At 48.1% G+C, this 24,620-nt stretch overlaps 1 protein-coding gene and 1 long non-coding RNA gene across 8 annotated transcripts in view; one reads left to right on the top strand and one right to left on the bottom strand.

Moving 5' to 3' along the window:
- LOC119394176 (neurexin-4) overlaps window positions 1–24,620 on the top strand; it is a 96,553-nt gene that overhangs the window by 66,010 nt on the left and 5,923 nt on the right. Inside the window, exon 23 of one of the 7 annotated variants that reach the window (XR_007416075.1) lies at window positions 67–3,781. The exons of 2 other annotated variants lie outside the window; for them this stretch is intronic. Coding sequence is in view for 1 of the 5 variants with exons in the window: in XM_049415668.1 (XP_049271625.1) it covers window positions 67–219 (153 nt within the window). In the remaining 4 variants the exon portion in view is untranslated. Of the gene's footprint in view, window positions 1–66; window positions 4,298–24,620 lie in introns of all 7 variants that reach the window. 4 more of the 7 variants (XR_007416076.1, XR_007416078.1, XR_007416077.1 and 1 more) reach the window with 4 other exon arrangements.
- Window positions 3,203–24,620, bottom strand: part of LOC125758444 (uncharacterized) — a 26,582-nt gene continuing 5,164 nt past the window's right edge. The window contains exon 2 of the long non-coding RNA XR_007416079.1: window positions 3,203–3,367. This is a non-coding gene — a long non-coding RNA (uncharacterized LOC125758444). The remainder of the gene's footprint in view (window positions 3,368–24,620) is intronic.

The raw sequence follows: 24,620 nt of genomic DNA, 5'->3' as shown, positions 1-24,620 counted from the left end.
AAGAACGACGTGCACCCTTTGTCACTTAATTGTGCTTGATTGACCACGACTATTCACTTCTTGCAGGTGTGCTGGCTGTGATTCTGGCAGCGATCGTGATCATGGCTATCATCTTGGGCCGCTACGTGTCTCGCCACAAGGGAGAGTACCTTACTTACGAAGACTCCGGTGCTAAGGACGCGCCTGATGCAGATACTGCTGTGGTGCACGGTGTCAGAGGTCACGACGTCACGAAAAAGAGAGAATGGTTCATATGATGGGTCGTCAAATCAACTTGCATCATTACCTCCTCTACCAGGCAACGGCACCCTCTGGTGTCGAGCACCGTTGTGGCATGGCGCGGCTCTGCATTGTGTGTTTCCAGAAATCTCTCTCGGGATCTTGCTCGCATAAGATCAAGACACTGCTGCCCGTGAGATCACGAGTTCAGCTCCTGGCCGTTGCAGCTACATTTCAGCGGAGGTGACACGCTCAAACATCTGTGCATCTTGGTATGGTAATTTTGTGCGTTGTGTGCGTTAGAAGCATCTGCATTGTTGATCGACTTTACCTGCAGCCAGTCACTGCATTGTTGCACGAACATTGTTATCGGCACTTTTTATCGGGAACTTCTGGGCACTTTTCCTGCTGTTCTTGTGATGGTAAAGCATGACTATGGCAGCAGGGGAGTTTTGTGACTGATCATCAAAAAGAAAAAAAAAAAAAACTCTGTGCGCTGCAATTTACACATGCAAGTGCTTTACCAGTGTGCCTGATGAGAAGTGCCAAGTTTTCTTGTTGAATGCATTTACAGACCTCCAAGCTGTGTTAAAGTTTGCAGCCACTGTTGTGGTTACTTTGGCTATGGTTTTAACTTCAACGTGGAAAGGTTGTTGGTGGGTTTTGTACTACAAGTGACTTCTTGGTAGAAAACCTTGTTTGGAGGAACAAAAGTTTACTTCTCAACAGTCTATGCAAATGTTGTCAGCTTAAGACTATCTTTTCATTCACGTAGACTATGGGTGGCGTGCCCTTTGGCGAAAACAGGTTACCTCGGCATGCTGAATCAATGAAGTCACACCGACTCACAATGAACTTACAAGCACTGTACAAAAAAGGGTTGGTCGCAAGCGGAGCTGTTTTACATATGATCTGAAATTAGATTGTGGCTACTCATTTTTGATACATTTTCAACACATTCCTCAGGAGGCTTAACCCCCAGCTTATTATGTGGAAAAGCTTTTGATGACAAGCTTATTGTTGTCACGAGCTTGAAGAAAGTTGGTTAACACCTCATTGGTGGTCATTGGTCTGACGGCCAGGTGCCACTGTACATCTGCAAAATCAAATGAAGGTTAGTGACAGTTGAACATTCCACTTTTTGAATGCACACTTTGGTTCTGTGAGATGCGTCCATTTGATCCCAGTGTGATTTTTCTGTTTGTGACAGCACTTATATTCTGTATAGTATTAACTTATTGTCGGCAAACTAACGAGAGCTTGCTATTTCAAAGCAAATCACACTTTTTTATTAACTGTTGTGGTATTTAGAAGCAACTGCCAGGGACTTTAATACCATTCATCATTTTGATGGACACGCAAAAACCATGTTTGAATGTTAATTTCACAACTAAATGGTGGCATTTTTGGTTTGCTCCTTTAATGCAATATGTCTGCGAATCTCATAGCTTTGTGATATCGTGATGCGCTAAGATGAGCATTGGATGATGCCAGCAACTGGTTGGGACGCAAGAGAAGGCCGGTCGTCGAGTGGTTTGACCGACAGTGCTGCGACCATGTCAAGCTAGACTCTTTCTGTCCTCCTTTTTCAGCACTTTTCTGTCTAGAGTAAGAACATTAGTATTTTTGTTTTAGCTGTTCAAACATATGGGACAGAAATATTCAGGACATGAAACTAACAAAAGAAGATTGTTACACGATTCGGTTGCTTCAGTGTTTTTGTATCTTCAGCGCTCCAAGAACTGCATGTGTCTGTACATATCAGAGGCAGAGCCCGAAATGAGCACATTGCCGTCTGCTATTACGGTTACTAATCTTTTTGTACATATCAGGAATTGAATTCCCTCCACCCGTCACATTTTTATTCCCCTTGCACATTAGTATTGACCTCCCATGCTTTTTTTATGAAAAATTCAAGCACGGCAGTGTTGCTCTTCGATTTCACTCTTTTAGTGTCAAGAATCTCTGACAAGTAGGTAGGTCGAAGTAGTAATAATCAGTTATTTAAGTTGTGTCCGTTCCGCCCCTCCTTTTTTTTTTCTTTAAAGCATAGTTTAACGTGTTCAGAGGGCTGCTGTTTCTTATTTTCTGCTTTCTTGTTTGTCATGCGCGTTCATAAAGGCCTGCCTACTAGCCAAGCTAGTTAAGGCAGTTGTTTCCCTTTAACTATCGTTTAACTATCACTGCCAGACAGAGGAGACCCTTCAGCCTAGGGTCTGCCTGCGTTGAAGGCGGCACCATTTGCTCAAGCTGGCTGACTCTTTAGCTGCACTGTTGCCCATCTGGCTCGAATGGCCATAGCTGCATCTCACCTGTACATAGCGCACATTTCACCGTTGTTCTCTCTTAACGGGGTCTGTGACAAAGGCAACAAGGTGCTATTGTGGATCGCATAAATGCGAACAGGTTAGAAGCAGGCAGAGATGCTACCCTCTCATTCCCGGTTTCAGCATTTGTGATGGCAGCAGAAATTTAGCCACAGAGCCCTCACTATCTCATTGGCGGCTGGAGAAGTAGCGATATGAAACTGGCAGTTTCACGTTGTTTGGAATGACTGAAAGTTGGGAAAGTTGGTAGGGATTTATAGTACGTAGTAGAGTTAAAAGAAGGCATGCCAATGCAGACGTGAGTAGAAATGAAAAGGAACGGTGTTGTGCTGCCTCTTTTGTCCCTACCTGTCCCTACGTTTGAGTGCTTGCCTATTGAGGTCACGCTGTCATTCACAGGATGTGTTGTGCTTCATACTTTCTCGCCCGCATTTAATGTATCCACAACAGCACCTGTTTGTAGCTAGCATTCAGCAGTGTGTGTAATGTGTGTTGAGTGTTTGTTACAGCCGAAATCTTGCCTTTTGATAGCATTCAACCAACATTTCCAACCAGGTACCTTACAGAGCAAAGGGCTGGTAACTCAGTATCTTAGACTATATATAAATTTTTATTAACTTTGAGGATAGCACAGCAAGGCCAATCCGAATGCCCACTGGTTTTTTTTTTGGCTTTAGTTATCAATGCTTTTTTAGAGCTAACATGCAAGACATACCTGTTAGCTCTGCAGGTGTTAGTATCTTGTTACTGTTTCAGCATTTAAGACAGGTGCACTGGCAAAGTAATCCAGACACTGTTACATTGTGCTTGCAGCCATAAACCTGCTTGCCCAAGGCCTTTATTAACAGGGCCGGTATTTTGTAACTAACGTTATGCTCGATTCTGTGCTAGTGTTATAATCCACAGCTAAGGGTCGCCTGGTTCGATTGATAGTGTGTGCACACCGTTGCTCTGACCACTGGCCAGGAACTAAAAGGTATTAGCATTAGGAAAGGCATGGCTACAACATGCCAATGAAGGTGTGCTCGTTAGTTAACCACCGTAGTCTATCGGTGATGAACTTTGATGACTATCCTTTTTTTTTTTGCCCATTGGAATGGCGAGTTGCAACGAAATGAAACGCAGAATTTGTTAAAAAATACTGATTGCGTTCAGTGGGTACCATTGTGAAAGGCAGCACTTAATCGATACCCAGGCAATGGTTAATGCAGACGCACAAGCTGCAACATTTGCTGGTCTGTGCTGGGCAGCTTGAGTGTGAAGGCGTTGCATCGTCTTTAATTTTACTGCAGAGTGAACACTTTAAAAGGATTTCAAACATTGATCGGGCGTTTCCTTTCACATTGATGTACTATGTAGCGCAACTTCACCTTCTCTGCTGTGCTTTATTAGAGAGTCGTAGAGTCTGTTTTCGTGAGACAATTTGCTTTTCCTTGAGGCACTTGTTCAAACCAGGTATTTTTGATGTCGTTTCGCAGGAAAAGAAAAAGGCATTGCGAGCCTCAAGCTTTCTTACATTGTAAAATCCTCTCTAAGCTTATGACATCTATATTGTTCCATTAATTATACCTTGCCTTAGAATGCATTTGTGTTGCTTGGTTTGCTGATGCCTTTTTTGATCATTCATTTTTGTCATTACGTGAAACAATCATGGTAACGTGAATGTCAGCAAACCACTGTGGCAGCTGTATAATTATTTTGGGTAGAGCAGACAGGAATGTCTCCCGATTTAGATTACAAGAGTGATAGAGGTGCAGCATTAGTGCTAAGAGTGAACAGTTTTAGCTGTACAGTGTCTTGGAATATCTGTGTAGCTGAAAAAAAAAGAATACCCAGTATTCAAATCCGTCCAGTCCAGACACAACCTTAGGAAGTGTCTGTGTGTATATATGTGTGTGTGCGTGTACATTGTTTATACACCAGCAGACCCGGTGATCGAATGATGTCATGGGATCTGAAAATAAAACGAATCTCCCCTGGAACATGTGTCAACAAGTCTGTGTAATTAGTCACTTTCCAAGATGTTATTTTCCCAGTCGTTCTTGTAAAAGAAAAAAAGCCACCATGGCCTCGATGGAGCCACAGTAAATGGTGTGGCAGCATTGTAGCTAAGAACACAAAGTTTTGCGGGATGGAAGTGGTGTTAATATGCTGGACAGCCGCTGCATAACTTGCCGCAGCATTTACTTACCGGCATCTCCGATTCAACGTGCTCATTAAATCTTGTGATGCTGTATTGCCTTATCCATATTCAGTGTGACGTCACCATTGGATTAGCTGGCTCAGCAGAACATGTACAAGCATGCAACTTTTAAGTCCTTCGTCTTTAGACATCTGTGGTGATCTAAACAATCTTCTGGCACCCCACGAAAAAACTACGTAAATGCACACCTACACTCTAAGAAAAAATCGAGTGTTTGGGGAGTTTTTTCTGCCACATAACAATAATCGTAATCTGGCCTGCTCGCGTTTCCTTTCTTGAAAACCCAGCTCTCGCCACTTTTTTATCAAGAATGCCATGTCACGCTGATAACGCGCGCGCCGTTCGTGACCGAGAAGTGCCGGGACCGCGATGGTGACGCAAGTATGCGAGGTAGACGACGATTACAGTTGTGTGGCAGAAATACTCCCTAAATACTCGTTTCTTTCTTGGAGTGCATTGTGATATGATCGTAAAATACTAGCCCGATTTACCGCCATTGTGATGTGCTTCAGCTATCGGTGCACTTTTCCATTTGCAAGCAAAGTTTTATATTCAGAGGTATCCCGAGTCATCCCACGGGCATAAAAACAATCTGCGAAAAGCAAACACTGCCATGAACAGCTTAGCCAAATTTTGCAGTCGTGCGCGGCACGTAGAGTTTACAAGCGGAGCGCGAAGTTGCCAGTTTCGCAAGTCAGTAAAGCTGCCGTCGGCGGTTCTATTTCGTCACTAAAGAAGATTGCTGCTATTGGCCGATAGCTTACATATAAATCGAGAGCGGGGTTTGTATCAGATGCGGGCTTCCGTATCTTCCGTACCCTAAAGAGCACAGCAGCGGAACTTCCGGTTGCCGTCACATGCGGGAGAGTCGCGTGACGTGAGCGAAATGTCACGTCGCTATTTTGCCAGTGTCAGTGGTTTTCCCGTGTCACTGGGGGGCCAGTAACCTACGCCGTGCCCTTCGCGGCTCTCACTATTTTACCACAGTCGACTGTGACGCGACACTTCACCAGTGACGTTTCGGTTCAGGCCACGTGACTCCCGTGCGATCGCCGCCTAAAGTTCGTCATGAGAGGACGAACGTTCGCTCCATATCGGTCGGCATAAACCGGATCGTAGTCCATTCCGGCCGATTTAAAAGACTTGAGCCGGCATCTGCAGGCCGGTCAGCGATACACCTTCCCCTGCGGGACGCCAGAGTGGCCAGAGGTCCGGGCGACGCGACCCGCGAGACCGTCCGCCCATGGCCCTCCAAGTGCATGCAACGCTGGAGCTAGGGCTGACGCGCTGGAGTTTTGAGTACTGTGGCGGAGCCTGGTGGCGTGCGCCGAAGTTGCTTGGGTAGTCAAAAATGGACGCCGACCGGCGAGTTACGCAGTTCTCAGTTGCTTTAAGCGTTTTACTTAATTTTGCGCCTAGTTTTCAGGCTCAAAAAGTGCTTAAAACGTACGCAGGAACTTGTCCGCTATGCCTGCAGAGTCTGACATGTTTGACGAGCGATCCCTGCTTCAACAAACCGTGCCGAAAGCAGGTGGTCTGGGCGACGGCTCTGAGCAGCGCGCGGTCCCGAAGCGCGGTCGCCGCCGTTATTGTTGCGTGGTTAATTGCCTCGAACATGGGGGTAAGGATCCTAATGTGCGGTTTTACTGGTTCCCCTGAAAGCCGTACGAAGTGGAGCGACGGAACCGCTGGATACGTGCCGTCCGACGCGTGAAGTGAGTACGCGAGCAAAACGTGGTTTGCAACGTAACGTGCTGATTACTTTTCGTACGCGTGTGCACGCGTTTATATATGTATATATTCCCTGTGTGCAGTCCAGACGGCACGCCGTGGCTGCCGACGGCGATCACGAGGATATGCAGCCGGCATTTCGTGCGAAACGAGAAAAACGATGCCATGAGTCACCCTGCGTATGTGCCTACGATTTTTCCGGCAGCTTACAGCCGGCTGCTTCCAGCGGCCGGCTGTAAACATTGCGCGCCGTCGCTTCTCGACCGCCACCGCACGCTGACAGAATTTGACGAATTCCCTAGAAGCAAATGTTGAAAGTTACGACCGTGCATGGGGAAAAAGTGTGTTTGCGACTGAATGCGGCAGAAAACGGCACACGACGCGAATGCGCTCATTCGGGCCGCCGACGGCTAGCCTTCGTCTGGACCTTTCTTGATTCCGTTTCGTCGTGTAATGCAAATCATGTCGGTTTTCTTAACAGCAATCTTTTCGTTTATGCACTGTCGTTAATCGCGCGAGCATGCCTCGTAAAACTTAACTCGAGTTCAACGTCGTATGAGATTCGCTGCACTTGCGAGTTGCAGAGCGCCGAAATGGTTCCTTTAATCTCCTGCACGTCGTAAACATACTTGACGTTGACAAGCTTCTTGCGTTTACGCAGATTGCTTGGCCTGAAGAACTCAGCCACGCCAGAAACTGGCCGAGATCCAAAGCGCAGCACAACCGATAGCGGCGGCTCCATTGCGCATCTGAGCTTAGTGCTGCATGCGGCCGCCTGTCTGACTACTCGAAACCAAAGAACTTGTCGTAGGGGGCGCTTTTTAGCACCGTTTTCCTAAGCGCACTACTCCGGGCTTAGGAAAAATTCCTAAGCGCACTACTCCGGGCTTAGATGGGGTTCCCGTCAGCCTCATTAACGAACTCGGACATAACACTAAAGAAGCACTGCTGAAAGCCGTAGAAAAGTGCTTACAGGAGAGGGAAATACCAGACAGTTGGAGAAAAAGTAGAATGAACTTAATCTATAAAGGCAAGGGAGAAAAGGATAACATTCGCTCGTATAGACCGCTAACAATTACATCGGTGCTATACAGGTTGGCAATGCAGGCAGTAAAATTAAAAATAGAAGCGTGGGTAGAACAAAATGATATTTTGGGAGAACTTCAGAATGGATTTCGAATCGACAGGCGGTTAGACGATAATCTGTTTGTTCTTACCCAGTGTATAGAAATATCTAAAATAGAAAACAGGCCCTTATACGTAGCTTATCTAGATATCACCGGGGCGTATGACAACGTTAATCAGGAAATTTTGTGGGATATATTGAAGGAAGTGGGCATAGGTGATGACTGTGTACAGCTTTTGAGGGAAATATACCGAGGAAATACAGTTTGTATAGAATGGGAAGGAATAAGTAGCAAGGACAGCGTTGAAATTAGCAAGGGGCTGAGACAGGGATGCCCTTTGTCCCCGCTGTTATTCATGCTGTACATGGCGAGGATGGAAAAAGCGCTAGAAGGTAGCAACATTGGATTTAATTTGTCACACAAACAGGTCGGAGCGATGGTTGAGCAGAAGCTTCCAGGTCTATTTTATGCTGATGATATTGTCTTATTTGCGGACAGTCAAGATGATATACAGCGACTGGCAGATATATGCGGAAGGGAGTGTGAGGCTCTAGGACTAGGATTTAGTGCAACAAAATGTGGATTGATGGTATTCAATGATCACGGAGACCATACGGTCTTTATACAGGGCCAAAAAATACCGAGGGTAAGCGAGTACAAGTACCTCGGAGTATGGGTAAATGAGGGGGATAGATATATGGAGGTACAAGAGAAAGCATCGGTAGCAAAGGGAAGAGGAATGCTGCAATTATGAAGCACAGAGCTTTATGGGGATACAATAGGTACGAGGTGCTTCGAGGGCTGTGGAAGGGTGTGATGGTTCCGGGGCTTACATTTGGGAACTCAGTGGTGTGCATGAAGTCAGAGGTGCAATCAGGAATGGATGTAAATCAAAGGACGGTGGGCCGCCTCGCGTTGGGCGCTCACGGGAAGACGACAAATGAGGCGGTAAAGGGTGATATGGGATGGACAGGCTTTGAAGTGAGGGAAGCGCAGAGCAAAATGAGATTCGAAGAGAGGCTGAGGAAAATGAAGGAGAGTAGATGGGCAGAGAAGGTTTTCAGGTATTTGTATAGAAAAAGCGTTGACACGCAGTGGAGAAAAAGAACTAGGAGGCTCACCAGTAAATATACGGCTGGCAGTGCGGGCGATATGGCAACAAGGAGCATTAAGCGGAAGGTCAGAGAGGCGGAGAGGACTTATTGGATGACAGCGATGGAAAAGAAGCCGGCTCTGAGTAACTACCGAAAAGGAAAAAACGAAATAAGGAGGGAAAGGTTTTATGATAATTCAAGGGGAAGCGCTTTACTGTTTGAAGCAAGGTCGGGCTGCCTTAGAACGCGTAGTTATAAAGCGAGATTTAGTAACGAAGAAGAACAATGTACATGCTGCGGGGGAAATAAGGAAACGATGGAACATGTACTGATTGAATGTGGCGATATTCACCCAGGTATACGTGTGGGCACGAGTCTACATGAAGCCTTGGGTTTTAGGGACAACAATGGAAAGCTGAACACGTCCGCGATAGAAATAAGTAAGAGACGGTTAGAGTATTGGTGGCAGAAAAGTAGAGATAAAGAACAAAAATAAATAATGGCGGAAAAATAAGGTCATTCTGCCTTAAGAGGCGGAGAGATGGACCGTGAATTTATATTTTTTGGTATAATAACATAGATTTAATCAATGTAGATAAGGTATTAGGCCAACATGAAACAAGGAAGCTTTTTTTTTTTTTTTTTTTTTTTCTTCGAGCCTGGTGGCAGACATGTCACCGCCCCGTTTTAAAGGGGACGCTCATAGCATCCATCCATCCTTCGCAGCGCCGCCTGGGCAGCCAATCAGGCCTCTAGGGCCGTGCCTGGGTGGCTAGAAGTTATGGCGTGCGTCCAGATGTCGTACATAATCCCGTTTGTTACCATCGCCTATGCACTCGGGGATAGATTCGCCTAGGGATTTGACGATTGTAGCGCCGTTACCGTTACTTGGCGGGGCTTTTTCGCCCGCGACCGGTTGTAATGTGGTTGAGCTGCACCGCGTTACGTTCAACGCGGCGAGCGAATCTTCAGCTGCGACTTCGCTGTGACGGTCTTTGCAGACATCGAGGGCGAAGATACGGATGCGCTGCCTTGCCACAGCATGTAAGTTACGATATCTCTGTTATTTGGAGCTGTTTACTGTCTTTGCATACGAAACAACCGGAAACGCCAGTCTGCCAGTTACATATCGGATATATGGCGAACAGCGGCTATGCTGCCGTTGATTCGGAGCTTGATAAATATTTTGAACTGCGGCACAAAGAAACGTTGCACGAGGGGCTCACTCACGATCGCTACGCAGACTGGTAAAATAGGGAGCTTTAGAATAGCGTAGGCGAAGCTTTGCGTTAGCGTTTGTCACCACTGCGCATGCGTCATACGCTATTCTCTTGCACGGACCCCGTTAAGTGACGGGAATACGGGCTACTGCAACGAACGCTACGTTCGCGTACGCTATTCTAAAACTGCCTAATTATAGTTACGAGTAGCTTGTGTTTGCCCCCTCATCATTCGAGTCGATCTCACCAGACCATCTGCGCATGCGCGTGTTTCCGTCAGTGGCACTGCCGCCATCTTAGTTGTAGTTCTCGGTGCGCTGCTGGTGCGGCTGCTTGCTGCGTGTTTCAGGTATATTGGCGTTTTGTGCCAATCCTCGACACGCAAGGCGATTGAACGCGGTGGGAAACTGTGTCCGCACCTCCAATGTATGTTATTTTATTTCAGGTTATCCTAGCACTAAAAGAAAAAAAAAGAACAGTTGATAGTGCTTACATGTGACGAGGTCGTCTCGTCGGGTTGATGAGCTTGCGTCGTTTTGCTGAATGAACATTAGTAATAATAATAAAAAAAGAAATCACGTTCCCGTCGTCGTAAGAGCAAGTATCTTCAGTGAAGGAAAATAACTTGCCCAAACTGCGAAAAAAAAAAAAAGGCCGAAGGGACGAAAAAAAAAAAGCTTGTCGCGCTTTTTTTTTTTTTTTTGTCGAGGCGAGACTTTCCATGTAGACTGTGTTGTCAACGCAGGACTTCCGTCACAGTAAAAAGGACCCCTGACAGCAAAATTTTTGCTTGTGTCTTTTTTACTGTAATTTGTAGCTTTGTGTCTGGTAATCCCTAAGTTCAAGCGTAAATGCTCTAACGTATCGTATAACTAATTCTAGTGTAATTAATTGTGACCATTTTAGCGTCACTTCAAAACGCCCGCCTAAAAGCCATGCGAAACTAGCGCCCCATGCGGGGGAGCGCCAAAGATCACGTGCACACAACCTGTGGTGACGTTAGAGCGCGGTTTTCAAATCGTGGCCCCGCGCGCGGGCTTAAAGGGACACTAAAGAGAAACAATTAATCGTCCTAGATCGATAAATTGTGCTCTGAGAACTCTAATGTCGTTAATTTCGCCATCATAGGCTTATTAATAGAGGAGAAACTCAAGTTCAAAGTTTCATTTTTAAATTTCGCGCCGAAATCTCCCCGCGTGACGTCACGGATTTCAAAGTGTATTTATCGTATTTTGGCGCCATTGGCTTAACAAAATTACCCCAAACTTGGTATGTTAAGTCTATGGCCCCCTCAGAGGACTATGTACTTCATTTTCACCGATTAGGAACTACGTAGTCTCTAGTAGGCGCCGTCAAAACATGTGACGTCACGGCGAATGGTGCGGAAACTTCAAGGTGGCGTCGCCACTCACATTTTGTTTTTGCGCGTTTTCTCGCTTGGGGGGAGTGATTCTTAATAATAAAATAAGAGGAAGGAAAGAAAAGTGAGAGCCCCGCAATTGTCTATCACAGGGGATGACACCTCAGCAGTAGCTCTCAGGGGGATGGGAAAAGGAGGGGTTAAAAGAATAATAGGAAAGAGTAGGGTGGGGAGCTGGTCACAGGAGTTCAGGGACGGGGACCACGATCGGCCAGAGGCACGAGCACGTCGGCGACGCGGCGAAGCCCCGGCCGATTAGAGGCGCAAGGCATAGCGGACGAGGGAACCGTCACGGGGCGTCGGTCGGCGAGAGGCACGAGTACGTCACAGACGGGCGAACCACGATCGGTGAGTCCAGGGCATCGCGGTAGACCAATGGGTAGACACGTCCGTTGGTCATGAAATCTTCCGAGCAAGTGCGTTTTCTCGCTTACTAAGCTTCTTCTCGCAGCAAGCGTGGTGTTTTTGGCATCGTGAAAAAGTACTTTACTAATATGAGAAAAATCGTTTTTTAGTGTCCCTTTAAACCTGTTAAGCGCGTGCGCCCTCACGAAAACTACCTCGAGAGCAGCCCGACAACAGAGCGAGTGGGGTGCGGAACAATAGGCCTCGCCGGGTGCCAGTCGCACGTGCCAGTCGTGGTATTGTGTGAGCCCCGCAAACCTTCGCTTGCGGCCTGAATGTCCAACGAGACTTATTGTCCAATAGTGGACATCAGTCTCGTTGGACATTCCGTCTCGTTGGACATTCAGTCTCGTTGGACATTCAGTCTCGGTTGGACATTCCGTCTCGTTGTACATTCCGTCCCGGTCGCAAATTTCGCTTTTCCGTTTGGGTTTGGCAGTGTCTAGCGTTCAGTCTAGACGTAACGATAGGAGCCGTTGCAGTTACGTCTGGACGCCCCAGTGACACGGGCATACCACGGACGCTGGCACGGACGAGCGCCTGCCCCGAAGGGGCAGGCGCGCGGGCTAAACAGCGCGTGGCCGCGACAGCGGCCAGTATCGCGTGACGGAGACCCTGCCAACCGGCCATTGAGCGTTAGCGAAATGGCCGCACTCGCGAAGCGAGGGCGAAGCCACGATTAGGTTACCGCGCCCGAAGGGCGCAGAGGGCCTTCACTGGGCAAAAGGAAAATAATGTACTCTATCTTAACCCAATGAATGAGTTGTCTGAGAAATTTTAAACTAGGGCCCGTTTAGCTCATCTAAATTGGACATTCCGTCCCGTTGGACATTCAGACTCGTTGGACATTCCGTCTCGGTTGGACATTCCGTCTCGTTGGACATTCCGTCTCGATTGGACATTCAGTTTCGCTGCTCACGTGACCCATTGCACATTCAGTCTCGTTGGACATTCCGTCTCGTTGGACATTCAGGCTCTGAATCGCAAACCTTCTGTGGAGGCATTGTACTTGCTTTACTCGTGGAACGTCACGCGGGGCCTCGACCTACGTCATACCAGGATGTCGCGAGGTGCAGCCAACTCAAATGAGCACTCACGCTTACTTTAAAATCAAATTAAGATATCTTAAAGGCAATGTTTCGCCACTAATAATCGATCAGATGTGCCCCCGTATACAGGAAAGTCAAACAACACAAACATCTCGAGGTTTCAATTTTGGTGTCAAGGGTCCTTTAAAGGCCAACTCCGGCGATTTTTTGGCCATGTCAAAGTAATGGTGCTTTTATGTTCCTGAACTATGCCGGCCTGTCGCTGACAAAGTGCAAAGCTTCTACCGTATAGGCGCCTCGCCTGTAGGTGTGGTTATGATTGATTTTCGTTTCTTAATACATGACAGCATTTTATCATATCTGTAATTGGAAATGTTTCTTTAGAGTGACTTGATGATCTGTTATTTGTTGTAAATCCTGCGTAGCCTACTTGCTTTCTCTGTATGCAGCTTTTCTTCACTGCTGTTTGTGCAAGATATTGGGCCTGAGACCACGCCAGCTAATGGGGAGCCAGTGCAGTTTCTTTGACGAGACTTGGAGTGCATTCATGCAGAATTTTATTTACGTTGCTGCCGTGCCACTCAGCTTCACCTTGTACGGTCACCTTCCGACGTGTTTTGTGCCACATTTGGTTGTGCTTTATTCATTAATAAAGCCGATTTGACAACATTATGGGATAATTTATTGTTGCTGAGAAGCACGATTATTTATTTGCGCGCCATCCGCTAAACGTCATTTAGGTAGTACAGTATACGTGTTGCTCCCCTGCTTACATGTTCAAATTTATTATAAACCGATGTCTTTTATATGAAAATTGGATATGTATGGTGTGCTGAAGTAGCCAATAATTCACGCGGCATATATGAGCGACCGTAACAACTTGATTCGGTCCGCAATAAACGCGAGTAAACTCAGCGTCGAAAATTTATATATGCAACAGTGAGGACATGCGTGGGTGAACAGGTATGTACGTATGTTAGTGATCTTGCTTGATTGTTTGGTCACTTGCTCGACGAGTCGACGACTGACATAGGAAGTGGGAGAAAAAACAGGAAAGTGCTCTCGCGGGAGCTCTTTCGGTCCCTTCAATCTCTATCTTCCTATGGTAGCCGTCAGGCTGCCGACCAAACATGCTGCAAAGACAGTTATAATAGTTTATTTTATATTTCGAAAGTCCAAAATTTCAAAAACGCCGAAAAAACAAAAACGTCTAGAAAACGCCTTAGACGTCGAAAAGACGTCGGCTACGGGAACGTCTTGACCAAGACGTCTATTAGCCCTTTTTGGTAGCCGTTCAAGACGTCTTTTAGACGGCAAATAGCTTCTTTTGTGTTACGTGGGAAGGGGCGTTTGTCTGACCCGCGATGACGACGAGAAACAGTCATTGTATTGCAGGAGCAGGGTTTTGAGCTGGTCTTGCTTGACCTTCGGAAGGCTCGGGTTGACGTCAAAATCCGGTTCGGGACCTCTATTCGTCGAAGCAGGTTCGGCAGCATCGAAGAGGGCGAAAGCATCGCTGGCGGCTACACATTCGTCGATGTAGGCAACCGTCGTACCAATGTTGAGGTGCCTGTATTCGTGGCTGAAGTTTGTCAGCACTACCTTTGCTTTACCGTCACGCAGCTCGGCTATACCTCGTGCGACGCAAATTTATCGGTTCAGGAGTAGGTGCTGATCGCCTTCGATGACGCCTTCAAGGTTCGCAGGTTTTTCGGTGCCGACGGAAATAGTGCCGACGAAATAAGCGCGGCGGAACGGTCACATGCTCTTCTACCACATTCAATGAATGGTTTCCTGGCGTCGCGTGGGGCGGGAGTGCTTTGTCTGAGGTTAGTGTTATCGACTCAGACCTCAGGTCGAGACGGCGCCGTGGTCACTAAGGAAGTCCATTCCAATATCACATCCCTGGAGCAGTTTTGTATGATTACAAAGCTCGCAGGATAAGTCCGGTTATTGATGGGGACTCCCGCCGTGAAGACACCAATCGGCGTTATCAGATGGCCTCCAGCGGTCCGGATCTCAGGGCCTTCCCAAGCAGTCGTAACTTTCTTCAATTTTGCTGCGAACGGCCCACTGATGACGGAATAGTCGGCTCCAGTATCGACGAGAGCGGTGACGTTGTGGCCGTCGATCAGAACGTCGAGGTCGCTAGTCCGCCGTTTTGCGTTGCGGTTACGTCGCGGCGTCGGGTCACGGCTACGTCGGTTTGCAACGCTGTTGCCGCGTTGCGTCGTCAGGTCTGCTTCCGGTCGCAAAGTTTCGTCTTCAGGACGTCGTTCGGCGTGCGGCGGGGGCTCGGAACTTCGTCGCGGCGTCGTCGGCGGCGGCGGAGGATCTTCAGCATTTCGTCGTTCAGCAACCGCACCTCCATCGGTTGCTGCCCTTAGTTTTCCGGATACGGGCTAGGCGACCGGCCCCGGTTTGGGCCAGTGTACTGCTGGCGGTGCGGTGACATGCAGCGGCCGGGCGACGGCGAGCGGGAAGGTCGTCGTTCTTGCCACTGTGTTCCGGTGAAGTAGTTGTCGATGTCGCGAGGCCGTTCGCCTGGCTGCGGGCGCGGCGCGTTGACGGCGAATCCGCGTAGCCCCATCTGACGGTACTGGCAGCGGCGGTACGTATGGCCGGCCTCCCCGCAGTGGTAGCAGAGCGGGCGGTTGTCAGGGGCGCGCCAAACGTCGGTCTTCCTTGGGGCGTAGCGCGGGGCATAGCGCTGGGCGACAGGAGGACGGTAGGGCGTTGGTGGTGATGGCGGCGGCAGCGTCTGGCGGCAGAACTGTTGCGGCGGCGCGGCGTCTTGACGTGGACGAGGAGCGGGGGCGTTGCGTCGGGCTGCTGCAACATAGTTCATTGCTTGCAGCTGCGGCTGCGTTGCATCGGGGGTGCCCAGCGACTGCTGGATTTCCTCGCGGACCATGTCGGCGATCGAATCCACTTGAGGCTGCAGGCGCTGAAGGCAACAGCTTGCGCAGCTCCTCCCGCACTATCGCTCTGATCGTTTCCCGTAGGTCGTCGGTGCCTAGCGAGGGCGCTTCGGTGTAGCCTGTCGATAAGGTTGAGCGGTTGTATTGCTTCGTCCTAATCTCGAGGGATTTTTCAATGTTGTAGCCTCCTTTAGGAATTCGGTGACAGTTTTCGGTGGGTTCCGCACCAATCCTGCAAAGAGGTCTTGTTTCACTCCCCGAATAAGGAAGCGGACCTTTTTTTCCTCAGGCATGGCAGCATCGGCCAGGTTGTTGTTTGTGGTTATGTAGAGGAAGAGACGCAAAGTCGCGTCATCTCTTCCGTGTAGATAGTGCGGGAGAGCACGCGCGCCCATTTCCTTTCCTTAAAGGGACCCTGAAACGGTTTTGACGACTTTGTACGAACACATTGAGCCGGTAGAGCAAGTCCTAAGGATCATTTACAGACTGATTTAAGCTATGTGCGTAAACTGTGTAATTTATTACAAGGCTTTAAAGCTGCGAATCGCCACCGATCACAGCGGCTCAGCCAAACGCGTTTTCAAACCGCCCACTTCCAGTGCGCGTCGCATTGGAAGCGCGACGTCACGCAGGCGGCTGATATGATTGGATACGTCCAGTACACGTCACTGAATCTCCTGTGGGCAGCGAGCGTCGTCTGCCTGTGTTACAACGTACTCCGTGTTGACGTGCGCTGAGCGGCAGTGTTTAGGGCTAATTGCCCTAGCCGTGTTGAGTACCACCTGTCTAGCAATTGGTGACTTGTACAGCTGCGACATCGTGCAATGTTCGTGAGGCATCTGGCGAGCGGAATCCCTTCAGCTCGTCGCTGCAATGAGCGTCGCGCTCTCGCTATCCGTTCAACGCCACGATCCACGTTTTTGTGGCTGTAACTTCACCCCTGAAGACACAACTACATTGCCCGAGTTTACGCTTATCGGTGATCGTTCTCGAATTATTTTTGTTTGTCCGCGTGCTTTTGCAGATTGTCGCCGTACAGGAGAATAAAATAAGATCTGGTAGTGTGGCGGCCCCTGTCGGAGCAGATATCAACCATTTCGCGAGCTTCGTCTTTGTTGGGCCTCCGAGATTGCGCGCAACCCGTCGGCGCACAATATCTGAGGCCATGACTGGGCGAAGCTCAAACCGTCGAGTGCGATCAAGAGAGCGCTGCGATCGCCGACGATGTCAGGGTGTCTGTGAGTTGAGGGTGCAAGGCACTGGTATATTCTAGGCACTATAGCACTGGTGAGGAGGAGGGTATAGATATAAATTCCGTAGCGGCCTTGGTATACAGTGCGTCGCTTAATTTCTGGTGCGAATGACTTGGGGATGCTCCTGCCTAAACGCTGACAAAACTTCAAAAAACCGTTTCAGGGTCCCTTTAAAGGGGCCCTCTAACACTCTTCAACCCCCCATTTTTTACTCGTGGATTGCGTAGACTGAAGTACGGACGAACTAGTGCAGCAAGAACGGCAGCGATAGCGGCACGCAGTACGAAGTTATTCAATTTAGAAAATTCAAAATACAAGAAAAAAAATGCCTGCCCTCAACTCGATTTTCGCGGGGTCACGTGACCACATTTCACTCTCTGCTGTGACGTCGGATGGCGCTCCAATGAAAAGCTCTTACGTAGGGGAAGCTCGCACACCATTGTTGCTTCTCCTTTCCAACGTATTGTTGACGTCGTTGCCATAGTACAGTGGAGCCATAGTAACAAACGTGGTTCCTCCTGACTTGTCGAACTTGAGCGGGCGCTACTGCTTCGTAGCGAGGCTGGGGAGGCTTTGTCTGCTGTTCCTTACAACGACATTCCATGTCATTCCCTCTTCTCATTCTGAGAAGGGAATTTGTGGAGCGGCATGGGCGGTTAAACACGGTCGCCCCTACGCGGGTTGTTCGGTGAGCAGCCCGACGAGTTACAAGTGTGCAGCGACAACAATTCAACGAAGAGGATTACTTGCACCGTTTCAACAACAATCATGAGCCTACCGCACATGCGGAAAGAGGCAGCTCGCAAACGTACAGACGCAAAAAGAAGGAAGAGGGGCAAGCGTTTCATATGGACATCCGACCGGCGCAGGCAAAAAAAAAAAAAAAAAAAGAAAGCCAGAGCAACCAGAGGCGAAATGGCAACCGGCGCCTCTGTCGTACTTTGTGGTTGTAGTGATATTTTTTGTTGCGACGGCGGCTATTTGGAGTTCATTGAAAAAGCACAGAAAAGAAAAACGAAACACAATAGTAATCTCAACTTTGATGCAACGCCGTTATTACTTCTAACGTTACATTTATCCAATCATAGGCCAGCGCCCATCTTCGTCATTTCTGCCCGCAATAGTTCTGGCAAGCGCCACTACGCGCTGATGCGGTCAGCAGCGATGTAGCGACTTCAACGCGTGATTAAAATACTAAATAATTTGATATCGGTGCTTAAACTTATGCTAAAATTATCCCCAGCCATCAGTCTACGCAACCCGCAAGTAAAAAATGGGGGGGTTGAATAGTGTTGGAGGGCCCCTTTAACGGGAGCCAAGGGAACGTGCACTAGGAGAGGAGCACCATCGCCCTTTCCGGACAACCCCTTCTTTCCCGCCACTCCTCGTGCCAATCCTCGCATCCCTGCTCGCGGGAAAGGGAACTCGCCCTGCGAGGGAAACAATCCTCGTGGTAGGGAGGGACACGGAAGGTGAATAAAACAACCGAGCAGACTGGCAGACGGTCTCTCGTGCCCTGCTGACCTGCGAGGTAACACCTCACCGCCCCAAGTTCCGCTAGCCGAACATCCACCGAAAGTGTAAGTGCTACCCTTTGTTTTCTACGAGAGCGGGCTATCCCTCCACGCGACCTTTACGCGTTATTGCTAGCGTAGCAATAAAGTGTTGTTTGTTGTGCTAGCCTGTTGCCTTATTCGCCCGAACCCGTCGTAGCTGCGATGACGCGCACTACGGGAAGGGGACGCTGACACGTGCACGGTACGACTATTTGCGGCTGGGACCGGAGCTAGGCTTCTGCACCAGCCGTGCATAGAGCGGACCCCCTCAATAGTGACCGTCTCATTCGGTAGCTGTGCTCTTGTCTCCAGCAAAGCAGCGGCCTTTTCCTTGCGGACGATGCTCGCGAAGGTGTTGAGGAACGTTGTCCGAAAGAGGTCCCAGGATTGAAGGCTCGATTCATGGTTTTCGAACCACGTCTTCGCGGCGTCTTCTAAGTAAAACTTGTAGACGTGGCGCAGCTTCTCTTCAGTGTCCCAGTGGTTGAAGGTGGCGAGTCGCTCGTACATCTCCAGCCAGCTCTCCGGGTCTTCAAACGACGATCCACGGAAAGTCGGTGGCTCCCTTGGCTGTTGCATCACTACCGTTGTAGGTGGCAGGGGGTCTGTCATTTTGTGTTTTTATTTATGGCGAATTTCCTCTTAGAGAACTCTAGCAGAGGCGCCATGCAGTGAAGAGAGGAGCCATGCAGTGAAATGCGGCACGCATCCGAAGAGCAGGAGGGAGGGTGCCAGTGAGGAGAAATGTACTATGTGATCAAAACCATCGAGGCACCATAGTTCTCTGCGGGAAAGCGGCAGCACACGTGTGTGAAGTCCGACGCAGAATCGCTGCGAAGCTCGCTCGTACAAACGACGTCAACATCATTGTGGTAAAACTACACCTTGGCTGCTGTTATCACCACCGCGCTCACCGGCAGAAGCAAAATAAAAATGAATGTAGAGGATATCACGAGGAATAGCTCTCGACAAATCCCGACCGGACTGCGTTTGTGATCACAACGAGCAACGTGGAGGGGCGTTAGTACATATCCTTAAGTTTTTCGATATTTTCTCACTTGTTAAAGCTCAGTTCACAGTAAGAATGGCATGAATGTGATCGTAATAAGATAATTTGCCACTACAGTTCTACTTTCTGCATCTCTTTATAAAGTGTCATTGTACACGAGGCCCACCACTGGAGGACACAGGTACTGCAGTCGTTGTGACGTGCTAAGTTGGATCACGTGATGCCATCTTGCTTCACGGAACCTTGCTCTGATGACAGGAAGCCGGCGGCCCGAGCGCGTTTTTTTAGGTTTCCCACTTTATTCAGCCTCATTTCACAATCAGTTCATGTGCACTGACATTTAGAAATAACAAGAGCTTGGAAAGCGTGACCAATGTTTTCGGTGGCATGGTGCTCTGGTGCTGTGCGCCACAAATAATGCACCACGCATACAACGGAGCCGAGTGTAATTTCACATTTATGGTTTTAACTCAAGGATAACGAACATCATGACGCATGGTTCATTGAGTTTAGAAAGGGCAATGAACCGAAGTCCCGCGCACGTGTTTGCAGCAAGCACTTCCGAGAAGACGACTTTGCGAACTAAAAACGCAAATGTTAATTTGGTGAGCGACAGTGAGTTCACAAGTGACAACTCCACCTTCCAGTGAAGACGCCCACACTAGCGACCCTCCCCAGGCCTCGAAGTCTTTTTAAAATTGCTTCAGGAACGTCATATAGTCATCGCCCATCCTACTCGTACTGATCTGGGAACACGTCGTTTGGTACGGATCCACAGAGAAAAATGAGGAGGGGGGAACGCACTTTGATAGAAAAAAGCAGTCTGTGAACGAGTTACTGGTTCGAAAAAAATGCAAGAAGGAAGGCCTATATGCTTATTTTTTTTTTTCAGATCGTCAGTTTGCCCCGGCGTCTGCCCATCAAAGCTCGCCGTGTTCTTGGAGGCTGACACGCCTGAGCTTCTAGATCGCAACCTTTCAGCAACAAAACTGTGGGCCGCGATTGCCCTTTCCGATTTTCCCTGCAGTCGGTATGTGCGGAAGAACCAAGGTGTTTGGCCAAACCGGAAGAAAACGAACATTTCAAGCGATGAGTTCAGTGGCAAAGCTAGTAGGAGGTTTGGGATGTTCAACCCCTCACCACCCCAAAATTATTGCAATTTGTATGTGTCTATATACGCGCACCCTTACAAACACACGCATAAACATATATAAAGGGAGGTCAGACCCCCGGCCGGAAAAATGTTTATGGCTACGCCCCTGGGTAAGTTCATGGTTAAAATCGTGCTTAAGTGGGAACAAGCTTACACCTACCTTTTTATCTTATTGCTTTTCATGGGCTTGGATAGGAGCAAAGAAAGATGGAGAGAACGAGATGCATCCTGAAGTCATGGCACTGAGACGTGCTCCTGCATTGGCTGCAGAATAGAGCGCCATCATTTACCTCCTCGAGAAACACTTCAGGACGGAAGATACGTTGAACCAGACGAAAACAGGCAGTGCTGTTCACGCAGAAAAAGCATCGACAAATATAGTGTCAGAAGTCACAGGCTTCCAGAAGATTTTGTATCGTTTGGGAAGGGAGCGCCATTTAACTAGTCAAAGTTTCTAACCTCACGTGGTACAAGGGGGAAAGAAGGCGAGAGAGGGGGGTGTTACCTTGAGTAGGGGGCGCGCCCCCACTGGTTTTGAGGCCCCCACCGCTCCCCCGGTTCCGGAGCCCCCTGGTGATCAAAACACTTCAGTGACAAGACCGTGGGCCGCGCTTTTGCCTATCTGATTTTCACTGCGGTCATTATGTGTGGAGGAGCGAAGGTGGTATGGGCCGAACAGGAAGAAAACGAACATTTCAAGCGACAACTTCAATGGCGAAGCCAGTAGGAGGTTTAGATGGGTTCAACATCAGCCCCCCCCCCCCGCCCCCACTACCACCGCCCCAAAATTATTGCATTTTGTATGTGTATTGTACGCGCGCGCATATAAACACACGAAAGAACAGCGATAAAGGGAGGTAAGAGCCCCCAGAAAAACGTTTCTGGATAGGTTCATGGTTAAAATCGTGCTCACGTGGGAACAAGCTTTACACCGACCTCTTATCATTGATTGCTTTTAATAGGTTTCGCTAGGAGCAAGAAAAAAAGAAGGAGAGAACGAGAGGCATCCTAGAGTCGTGGTGCTTAGGCGTGCTCCTGCAAGAGCTGCAGAATAGAGTACCGGCCTTTACCTCCTCAAGAACCACTTCAGGACAGAAGATACGTTGAACCAGACGAAAACAGGCGGTGCTTTTTACGTAGAAAAATCACCGACAAATAGAGTGTCAGAAGTCACAGGCTTCCAGAAGATTTTGTTTCGTTTGTTGAAGGAAGAGAGCACACTAGCTAGTCAAAAGGGGTCTCTAGCCACACGGTTGGTACCAGGAGAGAAAAAGGCGAGGGGAGGGGGGAGGAGCAGCTTTGAGTGTGGGGGCATGCCCCCACTGGTTTTGAACCTGTGGGGGCGATGGCGCCCACTGCCCCCCCCCCCCCCGGTTCCGGAGCCCCTGGCTGTCAGAAAGGAAAATTGCTCTTAATTACTTGCTCAAGACTATTCAAAAATCCACGGCAACTTGCCTTTCTTTTCTTTAAGTCCGACACTTTATGAATCATTTTTGAAAAGTTCATAAAGACGGAATGCAAACCTTATCTCTCCTCTGCCACTTCTGTGCAAAATATTGCAGCAAGGAAGCGAACTTGCTTCGCAATATGTTAAGCGCAGACATGCAGTTAACGCACATAGGCATGGAGGCAAAAGGGAGAAGTATTAACCTAGACACTGCAGAAAGATTGTTCTTACATAGGGGGCAAATTAAGAAAGCAAAAATTTAATGACTAAAAAGTGCCGAGTGCAGAGAGTCATGACATGTAGTTTTCATGGACATATGTAGGAAAACATGGCCTTCTCTCAACAATAAAAAAAAGCCTCGTAAACAGGGTTGTTGCACTTATCACTGTTGGGCCACACTTTTGCACCCCTATAGTCAGAATTTAATCACGAGATATAGGATAACATTTACAGGAAATCAAGTTTCATACTTATGCGATTTCTATTCTGTTGTTACATGCACTACAGGTACAGTTTCACTATGATTGAATGCCTTTTAAAATGTTCTACCACATTCAACAGCCACCGAGAGGCAAGAAACATTTAAAGGAATACTGACAAAAATTTTGGCCTCGTTTTTTTTGCCGCAATGTGTTGCTGGAAGCCTTTTAGTCATAGCACAGCAGACTGTCGTTTGCCGCAGCATACAACAGATAATTCATCACAGGCTCCTCATTACCGACCAGTCTCAGTTTCGGTTTGAGAGAGCTCTCCAGAAATGACAAGCCACCGGATGCAACTATCACCACCTAGCATGTGCAACGCTCGACTCTGTCAGCACACAGAACTGTGACGCATTTCCGCGCGGTCCGCAGCCAAGGCAATCAATGTACAAGGCAATCAAGAAGTCCTTTTGAACAGGAAACGGGAAAGCAGTGTCGCCAAACCAGGGTGTTGGAACGAAATGTTTTTCGTTTCGGTTTTAGTTTCGTTCCACCGCAAAAAGTTCCGTTCCGTTTCTGTTCCGTAACGGTTCGTAACGTTTTTTTATGCAAAAATTTGAAGTTAAGGTAATCATAAAAAAACATTGGATTTGTGATGTAGTTACTTGCCTTCCTCTTAAGAAAGCGGGACAAGGGTAAAACACGTTCTTCAGGAGCGGAAGTAGCTGTACCACGAATTGCTACCAACTGCACAAACCAGTATACCCTTCAAAGTCATGGTATTTATTTTCTCAAAATTCAATTAGAATTTTTTTAGTGGGCTCAGTGCTTTGTGTCAAGGGAGTGAGCACGATCTCAGAAGCAGCACGTCAACGAATGTACTCTCTGATGTGCGAGACCGCTGTTCTAATAAAAAGATCACCAGGCCTGCGCGGAACGCGCAGCACAGTCACAGCAAAAGCTGGAAGAGCGGACTTTGTAGAGCCCGTTGGAGAGTCTCTTGGGGCAACTAATACAAGTGCACATGCAAGGTACCCACTACGCCATAAATCATCGTAATTTTTCTGAAGTAGCGAAGTCCCCACTATGCCATTTTTCGCCAAGCTTCGGAGAATCGTGGTACCCGCTACACATCTGTAAAGCATTATGCGCGCTTTGTGCTGTGGCTGATGACGATGAAGAATTATAGCTGAGCACTTTGCAATGGGTGGGAAGCATTAAACCACACACTCTTTGCGGAATTAGCATAGTGTGATGACTGGTTGTCGTTTTACTCTTCTGCCGCACTGTATTACATATGTTAACACTAGAGCTGTGCGAATAGCAAAATTTTGGGTGCGAAGCGAATTCGAATATTGAAGTGTGAGTACGAATCAAATCGAATCGAATATTTTTCGAATATTTCTCGAATATTTCTAGAATATTTTTTAGTACTTCGAAGCGAAATTGCTGAAAAAAAAGTTATGAGGATTCCTAAGCATATTCTTATGAGATAACAACATGAAAGTGTTTCTTTTCGCTAGGTTGATGAAGCACTGGCAGGGTGGTGTTTCATAGTTGTCTTATCAAGAATGAGGCAATGTAGAGGCCGAATTCTGTTTATGTACATGATCTGGTGTGACCAAAGTGTTGCCGACAACACTTTACACGTGATAGGCAAAGATACCATTTCCTCAGCCTCTCCTCCTCTCTCAACTTTTGTGGAAGCCCAAGTGATGTGGCACACAAGGGTGTGCTCCCTTCAAGTCCATAGTTCCAAATATGCCTCGTAGATGTCGATAGATAAGAACATCTGAAATTTTAGATGCTAAAAAGCTTCGGCTTCCGATTTTTCGAACTTCCTGCGCAAATTTCAGGTCCAAAACAGCATTAATTGAGCCCCCCGTGCCACATCTTTCATCTCCCTGTTGAAACCAGCGTTTTCTCGAGTTAGTACATTTGCGACCGTAGCAGAGCTTGAAAGGCAGCTTTGCCGCAAAACTGGTGTGTGATGAGGTGAAGCATATTAAAAAATCTAGGGACCACTTTCAATCGGACGTTGACGGTGTCTTGGCAAAGTTCGAA

The sequence above is a fragment of the Rhipicephalus sanguineus genome, chromosome 5, assembly GCF_013339695.2.
Source record: "Rhipicephalus sanguineus isolate Rsan-2018 chromosome 5, BIME_Rsan_1.4, whole genome shotgun sequence".
In the NCBI taxonomy this organism is placed as follows: Eukaryota; Metazoa; Arthropoda; class Arachnida; order Ixodida; family Ixodidae; genus Rhipicephalus; species Rhipicephalus sanguineus.
Note: the sequence above shows the minus strand (reverse complement) of the source record. Positions and strands in the feature narration are given on the sequence as shown.